This window comes from Cryptomeria japonica, chromosome 5, assembly GCF_030272615.1.
Source record: "Cryptomeria japonica chromosome 5, Sugi_1.0, whole genome shotgun sequence".
NCBI classification, from domain to species: domain Eukaryota; kingdom Viridiplantae; phylum Streptophyta; class Pinopsida; order Cupressales; family Cupressaceae; genus Cryptomeria; species Cryptomeria japonica.
Genome location: NC_081409.1, coordinates 287,425,888 through 287,447,759, shown reverse-complemented (window position 1 = coordinate 287,447,759; position 21,872 = coordinate 287,425,888). Strand labels below are relative to the sequence as shown.

The following is a 21,872-nucleotide window of genomic DNA, read 5'->3' as shown; positions in this document are numbered from 1 at the left end:
ACTTGTATGATTTCAGTACTTGGTACTTTGCCTTGGTTACAAGAGCTGAATCCTTGAGAAAATCCGAGGCTAAGTGTGCAGAAATTGAAAAAATTGTCAGAGATGTTCAAGAGAAGGTTTTCTTTGTGGCAACCGAGATATTGCAACAGGATGAGGTGCAAGAGAAGCATCTACGTGCAGAGAATTTGAGGGCCAAAGTTCAAGGAAACTTCTTCAAAGTTTCAGGGCCAATTCTCAGGGAGAATCTCTCCGAAATCTTGAGCTTCATGCGAATAGATGAAGATTTCCTGACACGAGCAATTGGCTGGGAAGATACTCTTGCCACCTGTACTGATGACGTGGATATGATCGACTTCCAAATTAGCAACTTGTCAAGTGTCAGCATAGAGGAGGTGCGACTTATTGTGTCCAGGTACATCGAATCTACAAAGAAGGAAACTGGACACTCACCTTAGTGACAAGTCATTTTTTCTATAGTTTTCTATTTTTAGTGTTGGGTGAGTCATGTCATGTTTATCTCCTAGATTCCGTCCTCTATATAATGAGATGAACATCTTATAATCGATATCCTGTTATTTAATAGAATGTTGAAATATTGTGTTCTATTGATTTTTACAATAGATTCTAGGGTCGACATGGCATTTACTAATTAATTCTAGTAGCACACAAATCATCTAAAACCCTAAAAGACAATCATATAATAGGTTTTGAGTGTTTAACTTCTTGCAACAACAACAAACATGGATTTTATGTGTGATTATGCATTGCAACATTAGCAAATAGACATTTCTGATTTTGTGTGAAAAGGAATAATAAATACAAGATGTGAAAATAATGAAATGGGACAATATATATAACTTAAAGTCTTAATAGATATTGTGTGTAACTTTATATTTTTTGTAGTATGGATTCAAAAAAGGTAAGGAAATAGCAATTAAATATTAAAATTTAAAATCATTAATAATCATGTAATTTTACATATTATTAGGATATATATTGTTTTTATCATTATGTAAATTTAATATTGATCATAACTTTTTTCTCATACTGATATAAATTTAACATATTGTATTTTAATATAAATTAGTATAAATTTTATGATAAATATTTAATTAATAAATAGTACATTAATTAAATAAAATTAGTATACATTTATAATTTATGTATATATATTCACATAAATTTTATACACAAACACAGATCAATTTGGTAACTTAGCTTTTGAGCAGCCAAGATATTTGGGTCGTAGGGATGACTTGCTAGGGAACATTGATATCATCTCTGTTTGTGCATTCATTTCTCATAGTTGCTTTCTGCTAAGTTTTATCAAATAATTTCTGCTTCAAAATCAGGCACACTGCTTTCTTTTACATTGGCATTTGAGTCTTCTATCTGGAGTAAAGATTGTCACTAAGGAGTTTAGAGTACATTTTCCTCTCAATTCCAGAGGCTATTTTGAAGGAGGAGTATTTGTGTATTGGTTCGTTTTTAGGACCCATGTACCTTAGACTCAGATTAATTTCATTTTCCCATTTTTTTATATCTATTTTCATGCATACAAAATGTTATTGTGCATAGTGCTATGGATATTCATATCTCAAGTTAAAACATACTAGAGCAAGTCTAAGTTGTCGCTAGTTCGTTTTGCAAGCGTGTTATTCTTTTTGTGTATGTACATCCCCTAGATTCTTTCTTCTAAGCTCAAGAAGTGGATTTTCTCTCTCTTTTAAACATATTCTCTAAATAGAGTTTGGTAATGTACTCAATTCATGAAGGGTTGCAAAGATGTATAATTATTCCATAATAAACATGTTTAATTAGTATTTATTTTTCATTTATTGAATCTGTGTTGTGTAATGTGAAAGGTTATGTTTTTGGCACCGTTAATTATGGCTTAATAGTTAATACTATCGAGTTCATGCCAAATTTTATCAAAATATTGTAAATTGTCATGTAAAAATTAGGAACACAATTTTTTTCCTAGTGTTTTTAAATAGTTCTAATTGATGTATTGATGTAAATATATTATTAGCACTTTAGGAAATGCTCATTTAATTCATAGGTCATGTATAACAATATAAGAGACTTCTACAAGGAGATTCCTAAAATTCTTAAGGATACTTTTGGGATTCATGTAGAGACTCAGGGGAGTGTCATCTTAAGTCTCTTGACATATGGGGACACTTTTTTGGTTATGGGGAATTAGTACCATAGGTCGGTTTACAAACTTCTGGGTGACTATTGTTATTATGAACCATGTACTTGGTAATGTGTTATGTGACTTTGGGTCGTGTATCCGAGATAAAATCATTGTTAATGTTAGTCTTTATTACTTTTATAACTGTTGATTTCTATTATTCGAGCATGTATGGGAGTCCAATACAATTCAAATTCTTGGGTTCAATTATCTGGCTTTGTTGTTCCACCTTGGGATGGTAGGATGATGTATTCTCCATTTTCAAATCAACAATAAAGGCAATAGTTTTTATTTAGTTCAATTTGAATTTTGTCATGTTTTGAAATCTTCTATTTTCTGAGTGTGAAACTTGATACACTTGAATTTCATTAATGGTTTTCCCTGAAATGGACCTATTGGTCATCACAAACCTTAAGGTCTTTGTATTGGAGGCTTGCTGATCTTGCAAAGTATTGGGTCATTGGAGGTTCAAAATAATTCATATCAATATTATGAAACTCAGAATCAGCAAGCTCATTTTTGACTCAAACTTGGACCTGGTGCCTAGATTCGACAAATTGGAAAACCCCAGAAATTCAAAGATTTTTTAAGGATTTAAAACTTGTTTTATGGACCCTTTGATAAATAAACCATAAAAGATACAATAATATCATCAAATAGAAGCTAATTTGATTACATACACAAGTATGCATCGATCACATAAGTATAAATGCAAATTTTAGGTATATATAAATATTATCAAATGTATACAAAATTCATGGAATATGAAATCCATGGCATGAAAACAAATATCAAAACTATAATTATATGTGTGTGGCTTAGAGGAGGTCACATTACTCATCTTGACTTCACGACAAGTCATGCGTTGGCGTCTAAGATGGGTCTTGGATGATGATGTAGCCATGATATTTGCTTGTGTCTCAATGACTGTTGTTTATATTCAAGTGAGGATTCTATTAGTATATTTTTCTTGAAGCCTTCAAGATTGCATGCTTTGTTAACAAGCTCATTAACAAAGAGGAATGGTTAAGTAAAAAGATAAATGGTTACGTTCTATTTTGACATTAGCTAGGATACTAATCGATGGGATTCTTGTATTAGTTGTCTATGCAAGGCATGATTGAGACATTTTGGATTATGAAAATGACATATCTTGCCAACTATGACTTAACTTGTATTTGCAACATGCCAACTTTGCCTATGGCGGTCCTTGTATGTTGAACAAGTTGTCCAATGTTGAAACAAGATAATCCTTGATAGTGGCTTTGATTGTGAAGATGCAAAATTTTTCAACAAGGGATATGTCTTTTGTAGGTTTTTATGATCATGATTAATCACTGGCTTGTTATTTGTTTAGACTTATAGTTTGATGTGGTTTGAGGACAACACCAAAATTGGGTTGAGGGGTAGCACCCCTCGTGGGGGTATGGGGGTTGTGCCCCTTGCGGGCGGGGGTTTGGGGACAATGCCCTTGTTTTGTTCCTTGTTGTGAACCAAGCCCAAATAAAGAGCTTCATGGCACACACCATTTTCATGTTTCTTTTTAATCCCAGATGGGCATGCCATAAACAAAACGAGGACTGAAATTTTGTAAGTTTTGTTTCTTTTGAAAATTTTAAATTGCCAAGTCTCTGGGCTGGGACTTGCCAAGACTCGGTGAGTCTGATGACTCTCCAAATTTAGCGAGTCTGGGAAAGACTCGGAGACTCGACCAACCTAGCTCACCTTGGACTTGTCGAGTCTTGGTGAGTCTTAGTTCTTTGAGCACATGCCCAAAGAGTAAGTTTGGATGTTTATTGTCTTGAATCTTGATATTATCCCCTTAGGAAGGTTGAGAAGTAAACCTAAAACTATGCTTCAATTTTTTTTTCCCTTCCTCGTTGGTGTTGGATTCACAATGAACCACATTCAAAATTCACTTGTTCAATATGTGAAGAGGCCATCAACCAAGCTAGATGTGATTTGGGATTATCAAAATTGCCAAGGAAGTGCATCTGGAATGAGCATCTTAGTCCTGCATTTACTGAACAAAGCATCGCAACAACATCAGGTTGTGAAGGAAGAAAATTGGAAGAAGATATCGAATCAAGCATTCAAGAAGATTGCCCCTACATCACACTAGAACGAGAGGCTATTGGAGTAAAGATCAAAGAAGCAATTGAACACATCCAAGCAAGGAGAACCACCCAGGGCAACTATCAACATATGGAAGCTGTTGAATATACGGAATTGCAAGTTATTGAAGATCATCAAGAGCTAGAAATAGAGGACTTAGTTCAAAATAGAGACGGTGCACTTCAAGAATGAATAGTCCTTGATGAAGAAGTTCGTTCATGCATGAACAAGATGGAAGAAATGATAAGCGGTTTAAGGTAAGATGGAATGTTTGATGATCAATGGGCTACCAAGATGGAAGCAAAATATGAAATGCAGTTCGGGTCGGCGCTCGATCCAATGATCACAGTCATGGAGTAATTGCTGGATGAAATTGAAACAAATGAAACGCTACTTGATGAACAAATAACTGTGACAGGGATAGAAGATGAAGATCAATTCGGGTTGGGGCTTGATCCATTATTAGGGATTCAAAAGGAGCCAGCATATGAAATGTTCCAAATTTCCAAATTCCCCTTTGAATTCGATTCCTGCCACACTCCACCCAGTTTGGGACATGACATTGATTTGCATGTTTCAGATGCAAGCGGTATGGTTCACCATCAACTCCGACCTCTTGATGAAGCAATGGACTATGAGTAGGAATTCTTGTCTCCAAATGAAGACCACCAGGTTGTATCTTTCCCTACTGTTGACTATAAAGAATATCATTTTGATTATGGATATTTAAGAAAGACAACTTGTTTGTGGATCAATCACGGTCCGAACGAGTTGCCCCAGTTTCTAATATTTCCTGAAGTTTTGCTTGAGTTCCAGATTTGTACTTTGAAAGAATATTTTTCTGAGTTTAAAGATAAGTTTGCAAAACTTCGGACTGTGACTGCTGCTTTGCTATTGCTACACATCCTGAGAAATCATGCTAGGAGTTGTATATACTTGGGTCTTTTGAGTGCAGTTCGTTTAAAATTTTTGATGTTTGTTTAGAGTAGGTCAGTTTGCTTTGTTTGCTTTAATTTGCTTGTCCGCTTTTTTTTGCTTTCAATAAAGGGGATTCCATTTGTGAAGGGCGTTGTTTCTTAAGAACTCCAGTGTCTATACTAAACTATGTTCAGTCCATTTCTTGGATAATTATTTATGAAGTACTTTGAATCCAAGGTTGTTCTTTTTTCAACTTCATCATTTGGTTAAAACTTGTACTTGACTCAGAAGGGGATCATTTATTGTGTCTTGACACCAATATCTTGTGATTACTATAACTTTTACACTTAATGAATTCTTTGAGTCAGTATGGTCTCCCAAGTGAAGTCATGGAAAAAACAAAAAAGAAAATCATCGAAGGTCTTACTTTAGCGCCACTATAATACTTAAACCCATGCGAGCCTAAGTGTGGAAATATGTGAAAAGAAAAAGAGTATCAAAATGAAAAAGAAAAAATGAAAGCAAATTAGAGCACTTGGCTTTGGGTGTGCAAAAATCTCTATAGGTGTACTCTCATTATCAAAAAGAAATTAAATTGCCGGAAGTAGAGCAATCTTTGTGAGATTATAGAGATAACCTTGTCGGGGCTATGGACGCTCGCTGGCAGCAAGGCTCTATCCAAGGATGCTTTTGGAGTTAAGATAAAATACACACACAATTGCACAGCTTGCCATGATGGAACCAAAGAGTCATATTGTTCTTATGAGAGGGAAATGAACACATTTTGTACACACTTGTAATCTGAGATGAAGTGTCTTGATCCAATTTGGATTTTGCTTCCTTTTTGAGTATGTTTCCTAGTCATTTGATGGACTGGAAAGACGTTTCCAAAGTTTCTAAGTTTAGATTGGTATTATCTATGAAATGTTTAGGGACATTTATTCGGGTTGGCACTAGATGTTGTGACCTTTTTTCACACATCGCCCCATGGCAAATGGTGACCCCCCCTTTTTTTTTGGTTTTTAGGGTTTTGCTTTGGTGACGCAATTGCTAATCACCAGTCTTTTTACAATGAAGAGTTAGAGTTTTTGAGAGATCATCCTGAGCCAAGTAGAGAATTCATGCTCAGAACAGTGTCTGGACATTGTCAAAGTGTTTAGAAGGTCTGAAGGACGAAGATCGCAATTGCTTTGGGTCATTTCTGACAACTTTCTATTTTTAGAAATTTTTTGCTTTTTTTTCTAAATTTAGAAAGTTTTTTTTTTTGCACTTTGGGCACATTCCGGGAAGTAGCTTTTTTGGCTTGCTTATTGCTTTTTTCTACTTTTTTGAAAGTGAGATTAGGGTTTTATTACTCAGGTCATATCATTAGGCCCATGTTCTTAGAGTTGAATTTTTTTGTCTCCAAGTGTAAAAAGCAGGGTAAAAACCCTAACCTAGGGTTTTTTGTTCTAGATGATCCAGGTATGAACACGACAAGTCAGAGATGGACATGGCAGTTTGAATGAAGATGTTTGGAAGAGAAGTGGCATGAGGATGAAACTTTGTCCAAAGGAAGATTGAAGTTTGACCAGCCAAGCACATGGAAAAATGGCAGACAGAGGGTGAAGTCTGCCCTATCTAGAAGTTTGTGAACATGGCATAAAGAATGAGCCAAGTTCGCCCTTGGCTGATGGTCTTCAAAGTTCGCCATGGCATAAGAAAGGCCCAGTCCGCCTTGGAGCATTGAAAGATGGCAAGGAAGATGTAAGTTTGGAATGTCTAGACCAAAGCAAAGTCCACCCTTGCACATGGCAAACATAACTTGAAGTGCGCCCAAGGTATAAAAGGCATGACATAAGGAAGGTAAAATTCGCCTAAGTCCAAGCACCATCCAAAGTCTGCCTTGGCACAAGTCTCTTCAACTCGGCCTTGTCCAAGAGAGCATGAAGTCCGCCTAGGACTGTCTAAAGACCTTCCAAGTCCACCATGCCAAAGAGGAGATGGCAACAGATTGGCAAACTCCGCCTTGTCCAAGCATGTGCCAAGTCTGCCTTGGCAAGGAAATCATCAAGTCAACAACATCAAGGAGATGTCTAACAAAGTTTGAAGTCCGCCTAGACAAGGAGAGAGATAAAAGAAAATGAAACAAAGATCCCAAAGAAACATGTCCAATACACTCCAAAGTTCGCCCAACCGGAGGAAAATATGGAAGGCAATGTCCAAGCTTCCTCCAAGTCCGCCATCTAGAGAAAGTTGTAAGGAAAGAAAATCAGGAAAAACAAACAATAAAGCAAAGCCAAAACAAAGTTGGCAAGACTTCCTTCAAGTCCGCCAAAGAAGAAAGAGATATGGCTTGTAAGCTCTCAAGTCCACCTATGGTGGGAAAGACAAAAAGCATGGTAAAGGAACCTTGAACTTCACCTAGCTTTAAGATGGATATCCAATGCACTTCAAAATCCGCCAAAGACACATGTAAAGACATGGGCAGACAAACTTCTAAATCCGCCATGTAGAAAAGCAAGGCAAGGCTACAAGAGGGATCAAAGCAAAACACATGGGAAAGAGAAGAATGTCTTATGCCTAGCAAAGTCCGCCTAGGCAAGTTAAGGTGGGGGTTTGACATGATAAAGATAATAAAATTTTGCCAAGATAAATTGCAGAAACACAAGTTGGCAAGATATTCCAAGTTTGCCTAGGCATAAATGGAATATGTGAAGATCCCTAAACCAGATGAAAATTCACCCATGACCTATGGGTGAGACATGAAGATGTCCAAACTCTGATGAAGTCCGCCATGCCACCATTGGCAAATGGCTTGGGAAATAGGAAGTTCACCTGGAGCAAATTGGCAAAATAATGTGACAAGTTCGCCCATGGCTAAAGGAATAATAATTTTCGCCTAAGAAACACTTAAAATCAACCATTGAAGGGTCAATTAATTGAATGGGTTGGAAGATAAAGCTTGACACAAAATATTCTTATATTTTTTCCAACACTTAGAATTATTTTCAAAGGGAAAATAAATTCAACACTTAGAGAAATTTTCAAAAAATGGCTAAATCAAATCTTGACTAAGTGTTGGAAAGAAAACAAGAAGAAAGAAGAAGAATAAAGAGGAAAAGTAAAAGAGGAGATGAATAAAAACCATGTCCAAGGGCGGAGTTTGTTCTATTTAGCACAAGCCAGATTCAGAATTGAAGGATCCACAGGAAAAGTGTGTTCGAGCATAGAAATGGCCAAAATCTTGGCTAGGTGTTGAAGGATCCACATGAAGGTGCCACAAAATAAAATTGACTAGCCAAAATCTAGCTAAGTATGGGAAATACTTCACAAAGAAAGTTCCAGCTTCCTCCATTATGGCGTAGGCACAATGGAATTCTTCTCCAAATTCAAGACACTTGAAAGAGTTTCCAGGCATCAAGAAAGAAAGTCTTCAGACTTGGTAAAATATAGAAAGAAATTCCAGACTTCTTGAAGGATTTCATCTCCTGAAGAGTCAAAGACAAGCTCCCAATCAAGATCAGATAATGGCAAGAAGAGTATTCCAAACAAATTTCCATACTCAGGCAATTTTTCGTCACAAATTGGAGAATTCAAGGAGGACACTCAATAGTCAGTTTGTTCCAAGTCAACATGTCAAGAAAATTCTTCCCATATTAAATTTCCTCTCTCCATAAGTTTTCTTTCTCCAAGGATTTCTCGCCAAGTGGCAGCCAGGTCAGTGCATGTTGAATTAATGGAGCATCTTTTTTGCATGTAGCTGTCACATTTATGGCATCATGGCTGACTCTTGTATGTTGCATTTATGACACAATGGGCGATTTTGCATTGAGGAATATTTATTGCATTTATGATGTATTGGGCGAATTTGAAAGGAAATGGTGCACAAGTGGACGCCATTTTGGGCATATAGGAATTAATTGTATATGGGCATAATGGGCATTTATTGTTGATTCTCACCTTGTTGCATCATGTGTGGGGAATATTTTAGGGAAACCCTAATTAGGGTTTGCATGTCCTCAGGGCTTGAAGTCTATATAAAGGGGTGACCCCCCTCATTTGTAAGAAGGGGCAGCTTTTTATGAAATTGTTGTGATAAGTTTTTTAAGATAATAACAATGATGCATTGTTCTCTGATGGTGTTCACTTAAGTTATTTTTCAAAACTTGCATGGTTTCACCTTCCTCGTTTAGAGTAGAAGTAGCATAGTGTTTTGATTTCAATGGAGAATGTAATGGTGTTTGATGAATTTCCATGGTTCATAATTTTTGCATCTTGTTGATTATAAGTTGCAGTGTAAAGTTAGTCCGAGTTACTAAATTTGTGCTAAGTTCGATTGTGAATAGTTGTTTGGATTGCACCGTGTTGGGTATTCAAATGCACTTTCTCAATGTGAAAATCGTTCAACATCCTTAGAAGATTGGACCGGTTCTTGTGGAGTTGTAGTTAATATTGGCGAAGCATAGTTTTGGTTCATTTGGAATTCGTCCATCAGAGCATTGTCTGTTGGTATCACTGTCCTTAGGAGTAGATTTAGATCCTTGTAAACCCTTTCCCCTTTAGTTTTATTTCATTTCAGTTTAGTTCGTCCAAAGCAGAAGCATCACAAAATTGCTATATCCGATGATGAAGTTCCAGCCACAACAAAGAAGTGAAAGAATGATCTGAACGTAAGTCCCCTCGGATTACCAGCATATCACATCAAACCAACCGAGTCACGTCCATTGCATAATTGGAACCTTGGAGTCAACTATTTGAACTTATCGTAATCTTAGCATACAATTAGACTTTGATCAAGAAAGAGTAAAGTGACCGTTGGGCAACTTTATTCTGTGTTAGATGTTGTCATAAAAAACACGTCAACAGGTAGCTGGAGTATTACTGAACAGTACATAAGGATTAGAAATATTTCTTCAACTAACATTGCATCTGGTTCAAATTCAAGTACTTCTCAATTGAAAGCTTTGCTTTGTCTTGAGTAGAAGCTTTGGGGCTTATTGAAATCTCAAACTTTTCTGTATTCACATAGAAGTGGATAGGATTAAACAATCTTTTTATTAACTCAATTGTATTAAGATGTCTTTAGACAAATCGAATTTGGACTTTAAACTTAGTTTTGAAGTTACTTTGTTTGATTTTGACAACTACCAATGAGTGTTTTTCTTTTTTTGTATTGCTATTCTTATTATTGAATTTTACAGGTCCTTCTCACAGATGGCTGAACATGGAGAGTAATAAACTTAAGGCATGGGACACTGGTGGTATCTTCTTAGCAGCTATAAATGTTCTTTGTCAAAATGACATGATAGGTAGACATGAGAAATATAATGTAATCGATAAACTGAAATTCATTAAGCAGAGGTATTGAGCTTCCTCAATGCAGCCTTTTTTGTTAGCCTTTATTTCATTTATGTGGATATTTATGAATTATAATTTCAATCATTGATTGGTCTGGTGCATATGGATGGCAGGTTTCCAAATCTCCAAGTTTTGTGTATTCAGCATGGATTTTCATATGGCTTTCCACGTGATGATAATCCAATAAACAACATTATTTTGAAGGAATACATCACGTTTCCTGTGCTTGTGTCTTCCTTAGATTTTAGCAAGGTTAGTTATATGAGAAAATTACAGCTATTCTAGCTTCCATTCAGATGATTTGTTTTATAGAAATTCTGTATTGCAGATTTACATAGCTTCTAATTCCTATTCATCAACTAGTGTTTATGTTCTGTTTCTATGACATGCTTCGTTTTATACCATCTTTGAACATTCCATAAGGAATCGTCCCATGAAATGTACCCTTTTATATATGCAAGGAGGATTTTTGTGCCTTAAAACGTGAGATCTCTTCAAGGGAGCTGTCAATTTATCAGAACTTGATGACTATATAATCCTTGGTTCTCTTTGAATTTAGGACTCACAAGGTCGAAGCTCTTAGTCTTTCAATTAAGATCCCTATTTTAGTTTTATATCTGCTGATTCTAACTCTTGCAGTGTGTGATGTCGCTTTTTGATATTTGAACAAATTCTGAATTGCTTATGATATTTTTTTGCAATACAGGAATGTGAATAAATCCTATGTAGCAATGCACAATACTGATATCATAAACTCTTCTAAATCAAACTGAAAATGTACTTATAATGAACTGAAATCCTACTCAATGGTGGTGATAATTACAATCTTTGATACTACAGAAACCCATTCAATATTCAGAATATTAAAATTAACAATAAAATCACAAATATGCTGCAGACTACTGACAATTCCACCCATAAAAGAGGTACAGCAACATTTTTTAATTAAGATCTCTGTCATGTCCCCTACTTGATCGTTATATATATATATATAGACCCTAAATGAAGAAATTATTATTATTAATTAATATAATGATTACCGACAAATGATTATTTGAAATTTATTAATTAAATATTATTATTTAATTAATATTTATTACTAATAATATCCTTGAAATATTTACAAATAAAAATAAATTAATATTATATTATGAACATACTTTATCAACATAATTTATATATTCAATAATAAATAATAATACAATTAAAATACAAAAGAATAGACCATGACTAACAAGAATCATTAACTGATTATTGTTAGTAACATAATAATAAACAAGCAAGTCTTTATCGGGCAGTAGGGCCGAAGAGACATGCCCAAACAGGTCATGTCCCAATATCCTCATGGATCGTGGCTCTTCCAAATAGATAAAGGAGGTCCCGTAGAAGATGACGGGGGTAGGTGGATGGAAAAGAAGTATAGTCAGCAACAAAGAGGATTCGGGGATAATCCAGAAGAGAATCAACCGGGTAAGTCTTTTCAGAAATTAAGAAAGTAGAATATCAAATGAGTATAACAGATAATACCATTGTAACGTGGATACAGTATACAGTCATTAAGATTCTTCAGAAGTCTTAATATGTCATATTTGTATCCAGATTCCATTAGTCGGTAACTGGAGTTAATCTACTAAATCGTCAGAAATCCTAGCTTGTGTAAATATGTTAATGCATTCAGATTCATAAAGCAATGAATCACATGATAACACAGTAAATAACCTTAACAGATTTGTATTCTGTATAACTGTTGTGGTAACTATCAACTACCTACAACGATAATGAGAACTAGGATTCTAATTAATAATATAGTGAAATGACAATTCTACTGGCATACTGTCGATTAGGCATTAATAAAGTTAATTTGGTATGAGTTATATTATAGGCTGCATTAATTATTATATTGAAGAATTTTTTGTGGGATATTTATGGGATGTTAAATATTTGGCATTTCGTGCGGTTACCCCAGTTTGGTATGAGTTTTCTGTGCGTAGCTTAATAAGTGTTGTACAAAATACATACGTTTCTGCTTACTTATGATTAACATTATACTGCTGTTATGATTGCTCTTATATATATCATCACAGATCAGAACAGTTCAGAACTGTTATTAAGCTGCAGGCAATAACATATTTGTTCTTGGTGGTAGTGATGTGCCTAATATGAATGGCTTAATATATGTAGCCCGATGATGTTTGTATGCAGAATCTAATAATAATGATATTAACATAAACTATAATATGTAATTTCACATCTTCTGCACGTCAGATCTGGTCTGCCACTACAGTTACTAAGTGGAATAACGTTTGGTATTTTAGTAAATGGGCAGTAATTTATATAATCTGATTTATTTATTTATATATATATAAGAAGAGTTGATTAGTCAAATAATACGTTATAAAGAACTACTCTGCAGTTAAACATATAGTGTAATACTATCTGAACATACATATATATATATATAGAATCAGTAATTTGAATGAAGAAGTAAATGTGATTATTAATCTGATTGAATTATCAATTCAATATCAGGAAGAAGAATATGTTATCACTAATTGAATTCAGGTTAAGCTAGTTTTGTCTCCTAGTCAATGTAATTTAAGTCATAAGTATGTTGAGATGGATTAATTAGGGTTTAAACCGACCTAAACCTAGTAGGGGACATTACAATCTCAATGCTTTGAATATTTTATGGCCCCACAAGACAAGGTACGTCTGTGCCTAACAAACATTTCACAAGAATAAAGTCATGCTTAGTTGTTGACTTTTAATTGCAGCCAATTCAACAATATCTATCTCCCAAATATGTACAGTGGATAGTGTTGTGCTCGCACACACACCCCATTTTCTTCAAATAGGGACCCCCGTTGCTTTTTGTGAGAGAGGAGTATGTGTCGCTGTTGTTTTCAAAACCCCCGAGTTTTCTTAAGAGCAAAGCCATTAGGCATTGGGCCAAATAGAACAAACTCGCCATTTCACCTGAAACTTGAAGACTAAGGGCAAAACTTCAGTCATGTTAAATCTCGCACAATCATCAGTTAGCCCGAAATTCTCATGAAAGGGCATTTGAACGAAGTTGGCTAAAACAAAGTTGCGCTAAACTCTCAGAATCCTCAAGAGCCCCGAAAATCATTGAGTTCGGGCACGAAGAAGAATTCAAAATTACCAAAACGTTAAAATCGCTCGAAATCTCCGCGAAGTCCTAAAACGAACACTAGTCCAAAGTCTCACGAAATGTTCATACCACCCAAAATCGCTGAGAGAGTGGATATTGCAAGTAAAAAGGAGCTCAAACTAAATCGCACATTTTCTCTAAATAGTCCGAAAATGAGGAGCTAGTCGTTTTAAAATAAACCCTAGGTCATGCGATATCATCATGAACCGAAAATGACAGAAGACATCCATGTGAAGAGGATGGAAAAACCAAAAACATAAAGCTCATAAAGCATTTGCAAATCTCGCAAAAAAGCCCAAAAGGCCGAAAATAGTTAAACTCGCAAAGGAAGTATTCACATATCGTGTAATCCACTTCATTTGGCCGAAATACTGATGAAAGGAAAGAATCTCAAAATAGCTTCATAAGCCGAAAAAGCTTAGAGATTAGAGAAAGGGTTCATTTGGCCGAAATTAGGTAAGAGATCAAAGTCGCCCGTTCTACCCAAATTCCCCGAAATCGCGAGTCATCTAAGAAGGGCCGAAATTCACGCAACTCCTCATTTGCCCTAAAATCAAACTCTCAAAATCTCTCATTTCTCCTGAGAAGCCCGAAGTCACGGAAAAGAGGGTCGAAATGAAGAACAGTCTCGCAAAAGGTCTATTTAGGCCGAAATATAAAAATTTCACAAAATAATGTTTTAGGCCGAAAATCATTCAAAATCGGGCAAATCCCTCTCATTGCTCGAGTTGGTAAGCTTCTTGGGGGGGCGTGTAATAATAGAGCAAAGGGAAAATCGCATAAACTTTCCAAGTATCTCGAATTTCATATGCAGCCAAGGGAACACTTAAAAAACAATCTGCATTTTTTTAATCCAAATACCTGAGTTTCTCAGTTGGGCGTAAGGCATTAGGAGTTTAAAGGCAAAATGGTGTTCAAAGTGAGTTCGGAAAAAAAAAAATCTCTCAGAACACCTCAAATACCCGAAACAAAGAGGGCAAAATAAACACTTAAGTGAAATCTCACATTTTGCTTAAAATACCCGAAAATGAGAAAGGGCGAAATTCATAAATTGAGATCTTGAATTTCACCCTTTTTTACCCGAAAATCTTAAAACCAAGACATTTCAACTTAAAAGGGTACCTCTCATTTGGAGTAAAAGGCCCGAAATTTGGTGATTGAGGGTGAATAATCTTTAAAAAACATCCCCTGTTTTGCCTCCCAAGCTCGAAATTCAAAGGGAGAGCCTTTTAACTTGAAAGATGAAGTCTTGCAAAAGACCAAATTCGCCCGAAAATCATGAGCAAAGGTAACTCCGCCTTGAACCAATAGACTAAAGTCGCGCAATTCACCAAAATTGCCTGAAATTGGGAGGCAAAGGAAATTCAGTAGTTTAGTCAATTTTGTGAGAAATAGAAACAAGGTGAAAAACACACATTTTGACGACGATGACCGATTTTCATCGTAAAAGAGAGACATTTAAATTCAACATTTCACAAAGAGCTTCTCAACCCCGAGCACCAGAGGACGTAGCTCGACATCGAATAAAATTTAATGTTTGTTAAATTAATTAAATTTAATTTTTTAAATTGATTTATTAAAGTGAGATTGATTGTTCGTAGGTCACACATTTTGACCACGATGACCGATTTTCATCGTAAAAGAGAGACATTTAAATTCAACATTTCACAAAGAGCTTCTCAAGCCCAAGCTCCACAGGATGTAGCCCGACATCGCATAAAATTTAATGTTTGTTAAATTAATTAAATTTAATTTTTCAAATTGATTTATTAAAGTGAGATTGATTGTTTGTAGGTCGAAGGCATCGTCCCGAAGAATCAGGAGAAGGCCTGAAACGTCAAGGAGCCAGGCGCTGAAAGCTGAAGAAGAAGATGCAGGAACGTGCTGCAGGAGCGCAAGATTTGAACAAGCATTGGGAAGCGTGCCGCTGAATAGCAAGCTAAAGTCCACCATCGAGGCCAAAAGATCGAGGAACATTCAAAATGCAACAAGTTTATGCATTCCTGAGAAATGCACAGCTGGATTTAATTCTAGAAGTACAGTTTCTGAAAACTGAAACTTTTTTATTGTAAAACTGCCTGTGGGCCCCACTCAAGATATTTTGAAACAAAGGGGAAACAGGTCAGTTGTGGATAGTTATGTCCAACTACCGGATAGACTCAAATTGAATCCAGACAGTTGCAGGTAGTTGAGATAGTGGTTGGATAGATGACTGAAGAGTTTAATAAGCATGGGTTAAAGCTGCCAGCTTTTGGAAGGCAGGTCGGGACCCTTGGATGCAATCCATCTTGCCCTTGGATTCAAAATTGTAAATTTTATAAAAGGTAGAGGCCTTTCTTTTGTAAAGGGTTAGAATTTTGTGGTTAGAGAGTTCTATAGTTAGATTTTAGAGGTTAGAATAGGTTAGATTATAGGAATAGCATAGAGATGCTGCAGAAATTGTTGTAATAGGCAGCTGAAATCAATATATAGACATTGATTTGGTGTTTATCATCTTGTTTATATTCTGTTTGCATGGTTTCTTTCAACTGGTTAAATTTTAGAATTGCAAGGATTTTAATGGTGAAGTGTAGAGGGGTATTTGATGCATTTCTGGTTCGTACCATTGGGGGTCTGCTGATTGTAGGTCACCGTGCATGGTTAGTCTGAACCCAAACTGTGCTTAGTTCAACTGCAAGTGTTCGTCTTAGGTTGCACCAGAATTGGGTGCCTAAAACGAGTGTCTCTGGTCTGAAAATCCTTCATCCCTTGGAGCTTGCATCGTTCTTGTCTAGTTGTGAGGGTGTCTTTGGCGAAACAAGAACTGGTTTATCGAAATCTGTCTACCCGCTGCATCGACTGTTATCATCCTTGTCCTTAGGCTTCCTGAACCCTTCCCTTTTGATTTTATTTTGTAGTCTGAGAATCGCAACAGACTAGCTTGTTGAAAATGTAAGTCCCCTTGTGTTTCCAGCAAATCACATCAATCACTGAGTAATCCTGTAGTCAAGACCTGACAATCCAAACCTTGAGGTCGTCATCGATCAACTAAAATAGCATTAGGGCTTCCTTATACAAGAGAGGATAGGATACTCGGCGAGATCATTCTATTTTGTGTTGGCCGGATGGAGTTGTAGTTCCGCGATTTTAATCCCGTCAACAGATAGGAACAAAGATACCCGATATAATATATTCTAAGTTACTGGGTTCCCCCTTGGGGGACTTGGTCCCATAGCAAACAGGTGTGTGTACAAGCCTTGCAATGGGAGCAGCCTGGGTATGCTTAAGGTCCCACCTAGGCACCTTGGGCATACCTAGGCCGCTCTTGGGTGAACCCAAGAGGACCCAAGGGCTGCTCAAACCAAAAATTAAATGAAAGTCATTTTTTTTAAAACATTTAAAAAAATAAAAATGTGCCAAATATCTAATTTCGCTAGTAAGTGATAAAATTGTGAAAATGGTGTGGGCCATGAAGTTTTGTGTGGTTTCAGTTGCCTTAATTTGGGTGATTGCCCACAAACACCCATGAGGGGCATTGACCCTCGACCTCGTTGGGGGCATTGCCCCCAAACCCCCATAAGGAGTGACATCCCTCAACCTTGTTGGGTGCGTTGCCCCCAAACCCCCATGAGGGGTGCTACCTCTCATCCCCATTGGGGCCTCCAATCCCAACCCACATTGGTTATTGGGATCTCTTATGACATAAGAAACTTATTATGATTGGGGGTTTTAGGAGTGGAGATTGAAATTTACAATCCTAAACAGAGATAAAAAAAATTCAAGCTTTGTAAAAGGGTTTGATAACAATAACGATGGATAATCTCTTCTGTTCCCAACTCTTCCCTTGATATTAACCTTTTTAATTTGAGTTTCATTTTTCTACCTAACATTAGTTCTTCCTACCTATTGAGAATTGCAATGCCCAAGTTTTACTAAGGATTTTGGTACAATATAATAGGTTGAACAAATTTTTGATGTTCACAAGTACAACACAAGCAATGTTGCGACTCACACATACACGCACACTCACACAAGTGCTATCGTCTCCAGTCTCCACAACAACAGTGGCGTAAGTACCAAAACAGGTATAGAAGAGAGATGTTGGTTTTTTTATTTGGTGCTCTATTGGATTTGAAACTTTCTTGCTGTCTATTCAGAATTGCAATGCCTAAGTTTTACTAAGGACATTAGTATGATAAAATAGGTTGAACAAATATTTGATGTTTACAAATACAACACAAGTAATATTGCAATGCACACACATACACACATGTTATTGCCTGCATAACAAAAGTAGCATAAGTAATCATACACATATAGAAGAGACATGCAGGTGGAACACATGAAGAGAGATTGTCATTTCAACTAGTGACAATCATCTCACAGTGATACTCCCTCCAAAACAAAAGCATCAACATGAGATTCATGCAAGCTGAGAGATGTCTACAACTCAATCTACCCAAGAGGACACACAACACAATGTGGTACAAGTTCACATAACAATGAAAAACAACACATGGAAGGAGACACTAATGGTTCATCCCCTAGATTTGTCATTTGTGTTAATGCATGATAGCTTTGGTAAGATAAATGATTGAATGAGAGATAAATGAAGTCTCTCATTCAATCATTTATCCTATCGATAAACTATCAGGGAAACTTCAAGCTATTTCATTTGATGATAATTCTTCATTTGTATATGTCCAATCTACTTAGTCGATCAATGTTCAAACTATCGATAATCATATCATAGCATAGCATACCGATTAATATCGGTTTGCATTATAAATGTGATCACCGATTATTATCGGGTTAACCATGTATCTCGATTTATATCGGTTGAATCCTCAACAGTAAACAAATGATGATTATCGGATTGTTATCGGGTGGCAAAGCATAAACCGCTTGATATCTAACTATTAGTTAAGTGATTGGTATCGGTTAAACAAGTCACTTAGACATTGATTGACATCGGTTAACATGTCACATAAATACTGATTGGCATTGGATACTAAGTTACGTAGACCCTGATTAGTATCGGGTTGTTGATTAGAATAAATACCGATTGGTAATCAATGGGTGCGATCAAGTAATGTCTTGATCGGTCATGTCCATAAGACATGACCGGTCAAGGTATTGCTTGATCCTCCCCTCTTGCATATATATACCAATAGATATTTGTGAGAAGGACATTGAAATCCATAAATGCTCCTCTCACCTACCACACAAAAGAAGATAATCAGATTTATAAGATAAATAGATAATACATAGATAGAGAGAATATAAATTAGAATACATCTTGCATATTGAATTGAAAATTGAACATTATTTACATGGTATCAGAGCTATAGTTAAATCGAACCTGAGGCTGTTCAATTTTGCGGAAAATTCAAAACAAGCATATATTCAACATCACAATTCTTTCAATGGCTAGCGCTATTAGATTTGAAGATAGACTCGAAGGAGGTGATGACTTCTCAACATGGAAGTTCAGAATTGAAATGATTCTAAAAGAAAATAAAATCGAATCATTTGTAAAAACTGAAACTGAAGAACCTGAGACTGAACCTGATAAAAGAACTTGGAGACAGGGAAATGAAAAGGCCATCAAAATCATAGTTGATGGGGTGAGAAATAATATTATGCCCATCATAAGGAAACATGAGACAACCTACAACATGTTCAATGTACTTGAAGATGCATTTGAGATATCTAATGCCAGTAGAACCTTGGCTTTAAAAAGAGAAATAAATCACATAGCCATGATAAAAGGAGAATCAGTCAATGCGTACTTCATTCGAATATCTGCCCTAAGGGATGAACTGACAACCCTTGGATATGAGATCCAAAGCAAAGAATTAACACTCATTGCTCTAGATGGGTTGCCTAGCATATGGGAAACATTCGTCCAAGGCATCAGTGCAAGGGATCAATTTCCAAAATTTGATAGGCTAAAGGCTGACTGTCTCCAATAGGAATCAAGGCAAAATAAGAAAGGGATCAAGCAAATGAATTTAGATGAAGATCTCCAAGTTCTAAATACGAACTCAAACAAGAAAAGCAAACAGAAACAATTCAGAAAGAGAAAAGGTTGTCACGGCAAGAACATCTTCAAGAAGGACCTTTTTCAGATTCAATGTTACAGATGTGACAAATGTGGGCACTATGTTGCCAAATGTCCAGAAAGAGCTAAGCAACAAGCCACATTTGCCAAAACAGGAAAAGGGAAGAGGACCCCGAGAAGTATGTACTCTATTCAACACTCACAAACCAAGCATCAAACAAAGTTAACTTCTGGGTGATCGACAGTGGCTCATCCAGACATATTACAAGATTCAGAGAAGTGCTAAACTCCATGAAAGAGGAGAATGATGAGGAAGTAACTATCGGAGATGACTCTACACATCCAGTCAAAGGAGTTGGAACCTGCACCATCAAACTAAAGTCAGGTGTATCATTACAACTTAAAGGAGTACTATATGTTCCAAGCATCAAGAGAAATCTAGTCTCAATATCAGCACTAGAGGATAATGGATACAGAGTGACCTTCATGGACAACAGAGTATTGGCTTGGCTACCTGTATGAGCTATGTACAGAGCCCAACTTAGTCCTAATCCATGAAACTACAAATGCTAATGAAGTCTGGCATAGAAGACTAGGCCACCTAAATTTTAGAGCTTTATCATCAATGGGACACCTTGTCACAGGTCTACCTAAGTTAAAGCAATATCATTCAGGGGCATGCAAAGGATGTGCCCTAGGTAAAAATACTAAGGGTGCTTTTCAAAATAGTACTAGGAAAACAAGTAAAATTTTAGAGTTAGTTCATTCTGTTGTATGTGGACCCATGTCCGCACCTTCTTTGGGGGGATTTTTGTATTATGTAATATTTGTTGATGACTACTCTAGGAAAACTTGGATCTACTTTCTGAAATGTAAAGAATCAAAAGAGATCCTTAATAGGTTTAACGAATTCAAATCATTAACAGAGAACTCAGGAAATAAGGTTAAAACCCTAAAAACTGATAATGAGGGGGAGTACACATCAGAATTATTTAAAGAGTTTTGTAAAAATTCAGGGATTAAGAGGGAGTTAACAATACCTTATAACCCTCAACAAAATGGGGTAGCTGAGAGGAAAAATAGGACAATCGTTGAAGCTGCCAAAGCTATGATTCTTGATCAGAATCTAAATGTCAATCTTTGGGCAGAAGCAACTAGCAGTGCTGTATATATTCAAAACAGATGTCCTCACTCCCATCTTGAAGATAAGACCCTTGAGGAAGTCTTTACTAAATCAAAACCAGATATCAACCACCTTAGGATATTTGGATGCCTTGTCTATATTCATGTACCTAAGGAGAAAAGATTAAAATTAGAGCCTTCTGGAAAAAGGGGAATCCTTGTAGGATATAGTGAAACCTCCAAAGCCTATAGGATCTATATACCTGGTCAAAAGAATATTGAACTAAGTAGGGATGTGATCTTTGAAGAAGACTTAGCCTTCAAAAGAGCCCAAAGCTCTCTAGACCTTGAAGTCTATATCCCTACCCCTAGCATAGATAAAGATCCTACTCCTGAGCTTTAGAGGGAGAATCCTGAGGAAACTATAAGTGAAACTCAAAGTACACCTAGAGAAAACCTCAAGAAAAGATCACTATGGGCCACCAAGGCTGTAGCAGAAGCTCAGAAGTTTGTTGCTCCCTCAGGGACCTTCAGGGAAAGTAAAAGGCCAAATAAATTCACTAGCTATGTTGCCCTTATGAATGATCTCTCTAAAGCCGAACCAAACAATGTATCAGATGCACTTGAACATCAAGTATGGAAGGATGCCATGTCTGAAGAGTATCAGTCCATTATGGAAAATGATGTTTGGGAGATTGTTCCTAGGCCAACTAAGAAATCTGTTGTTTCATCTAAATGGCTTTTCAAGATCAAACATGCTACAGACGGCAGTATTGAAAAACACAAGGCCAAATTTGTTGCTAGAGGGTTCTCACAAAGCGAAGGAATAGATTATGAAGAAACTTTTGCACCTGTTGCCAGGTATACATCAATAAGAGCTGTATTAGCCATTGCAGCAGCAATAGGGTGGAAGGTACACCAGATGGATGTTAAGACAGTATTTCTAAATGGCGAGATCTCAGAAG

The 21,872-nt window shown here is 36.4% G+C and overlaps 1 protein-coding gene across 5 annotated transcripts in view; it reads left to right on the top strand.

Moving 5' to 3' along the window:
• The window catches only part of LOC131045794 (uncharacterized), a 266,420-nt gene that overhangs the window by 45,880 nt on the left and 198,668 nt on the right, over positions 1–21,872 (top strand). For all 5 annotated transcript variants that reach the window (XM_059221422.1, XM_057979440.2, XM_057979441.2 and 2 more), the window contains 2 exons: positions 10,414–10,573; positions 10,684–10,822. In XM_059221422.1, the coding sequence (XP_059077405.1) occupies positions 10,414–10,573; positions 10,684–10,822 (299 nt within the window). The remainder of the gene's footprint in view (positions 1–10,413; positions 10,574–10,683; positions 10,823–21,872) is intronic.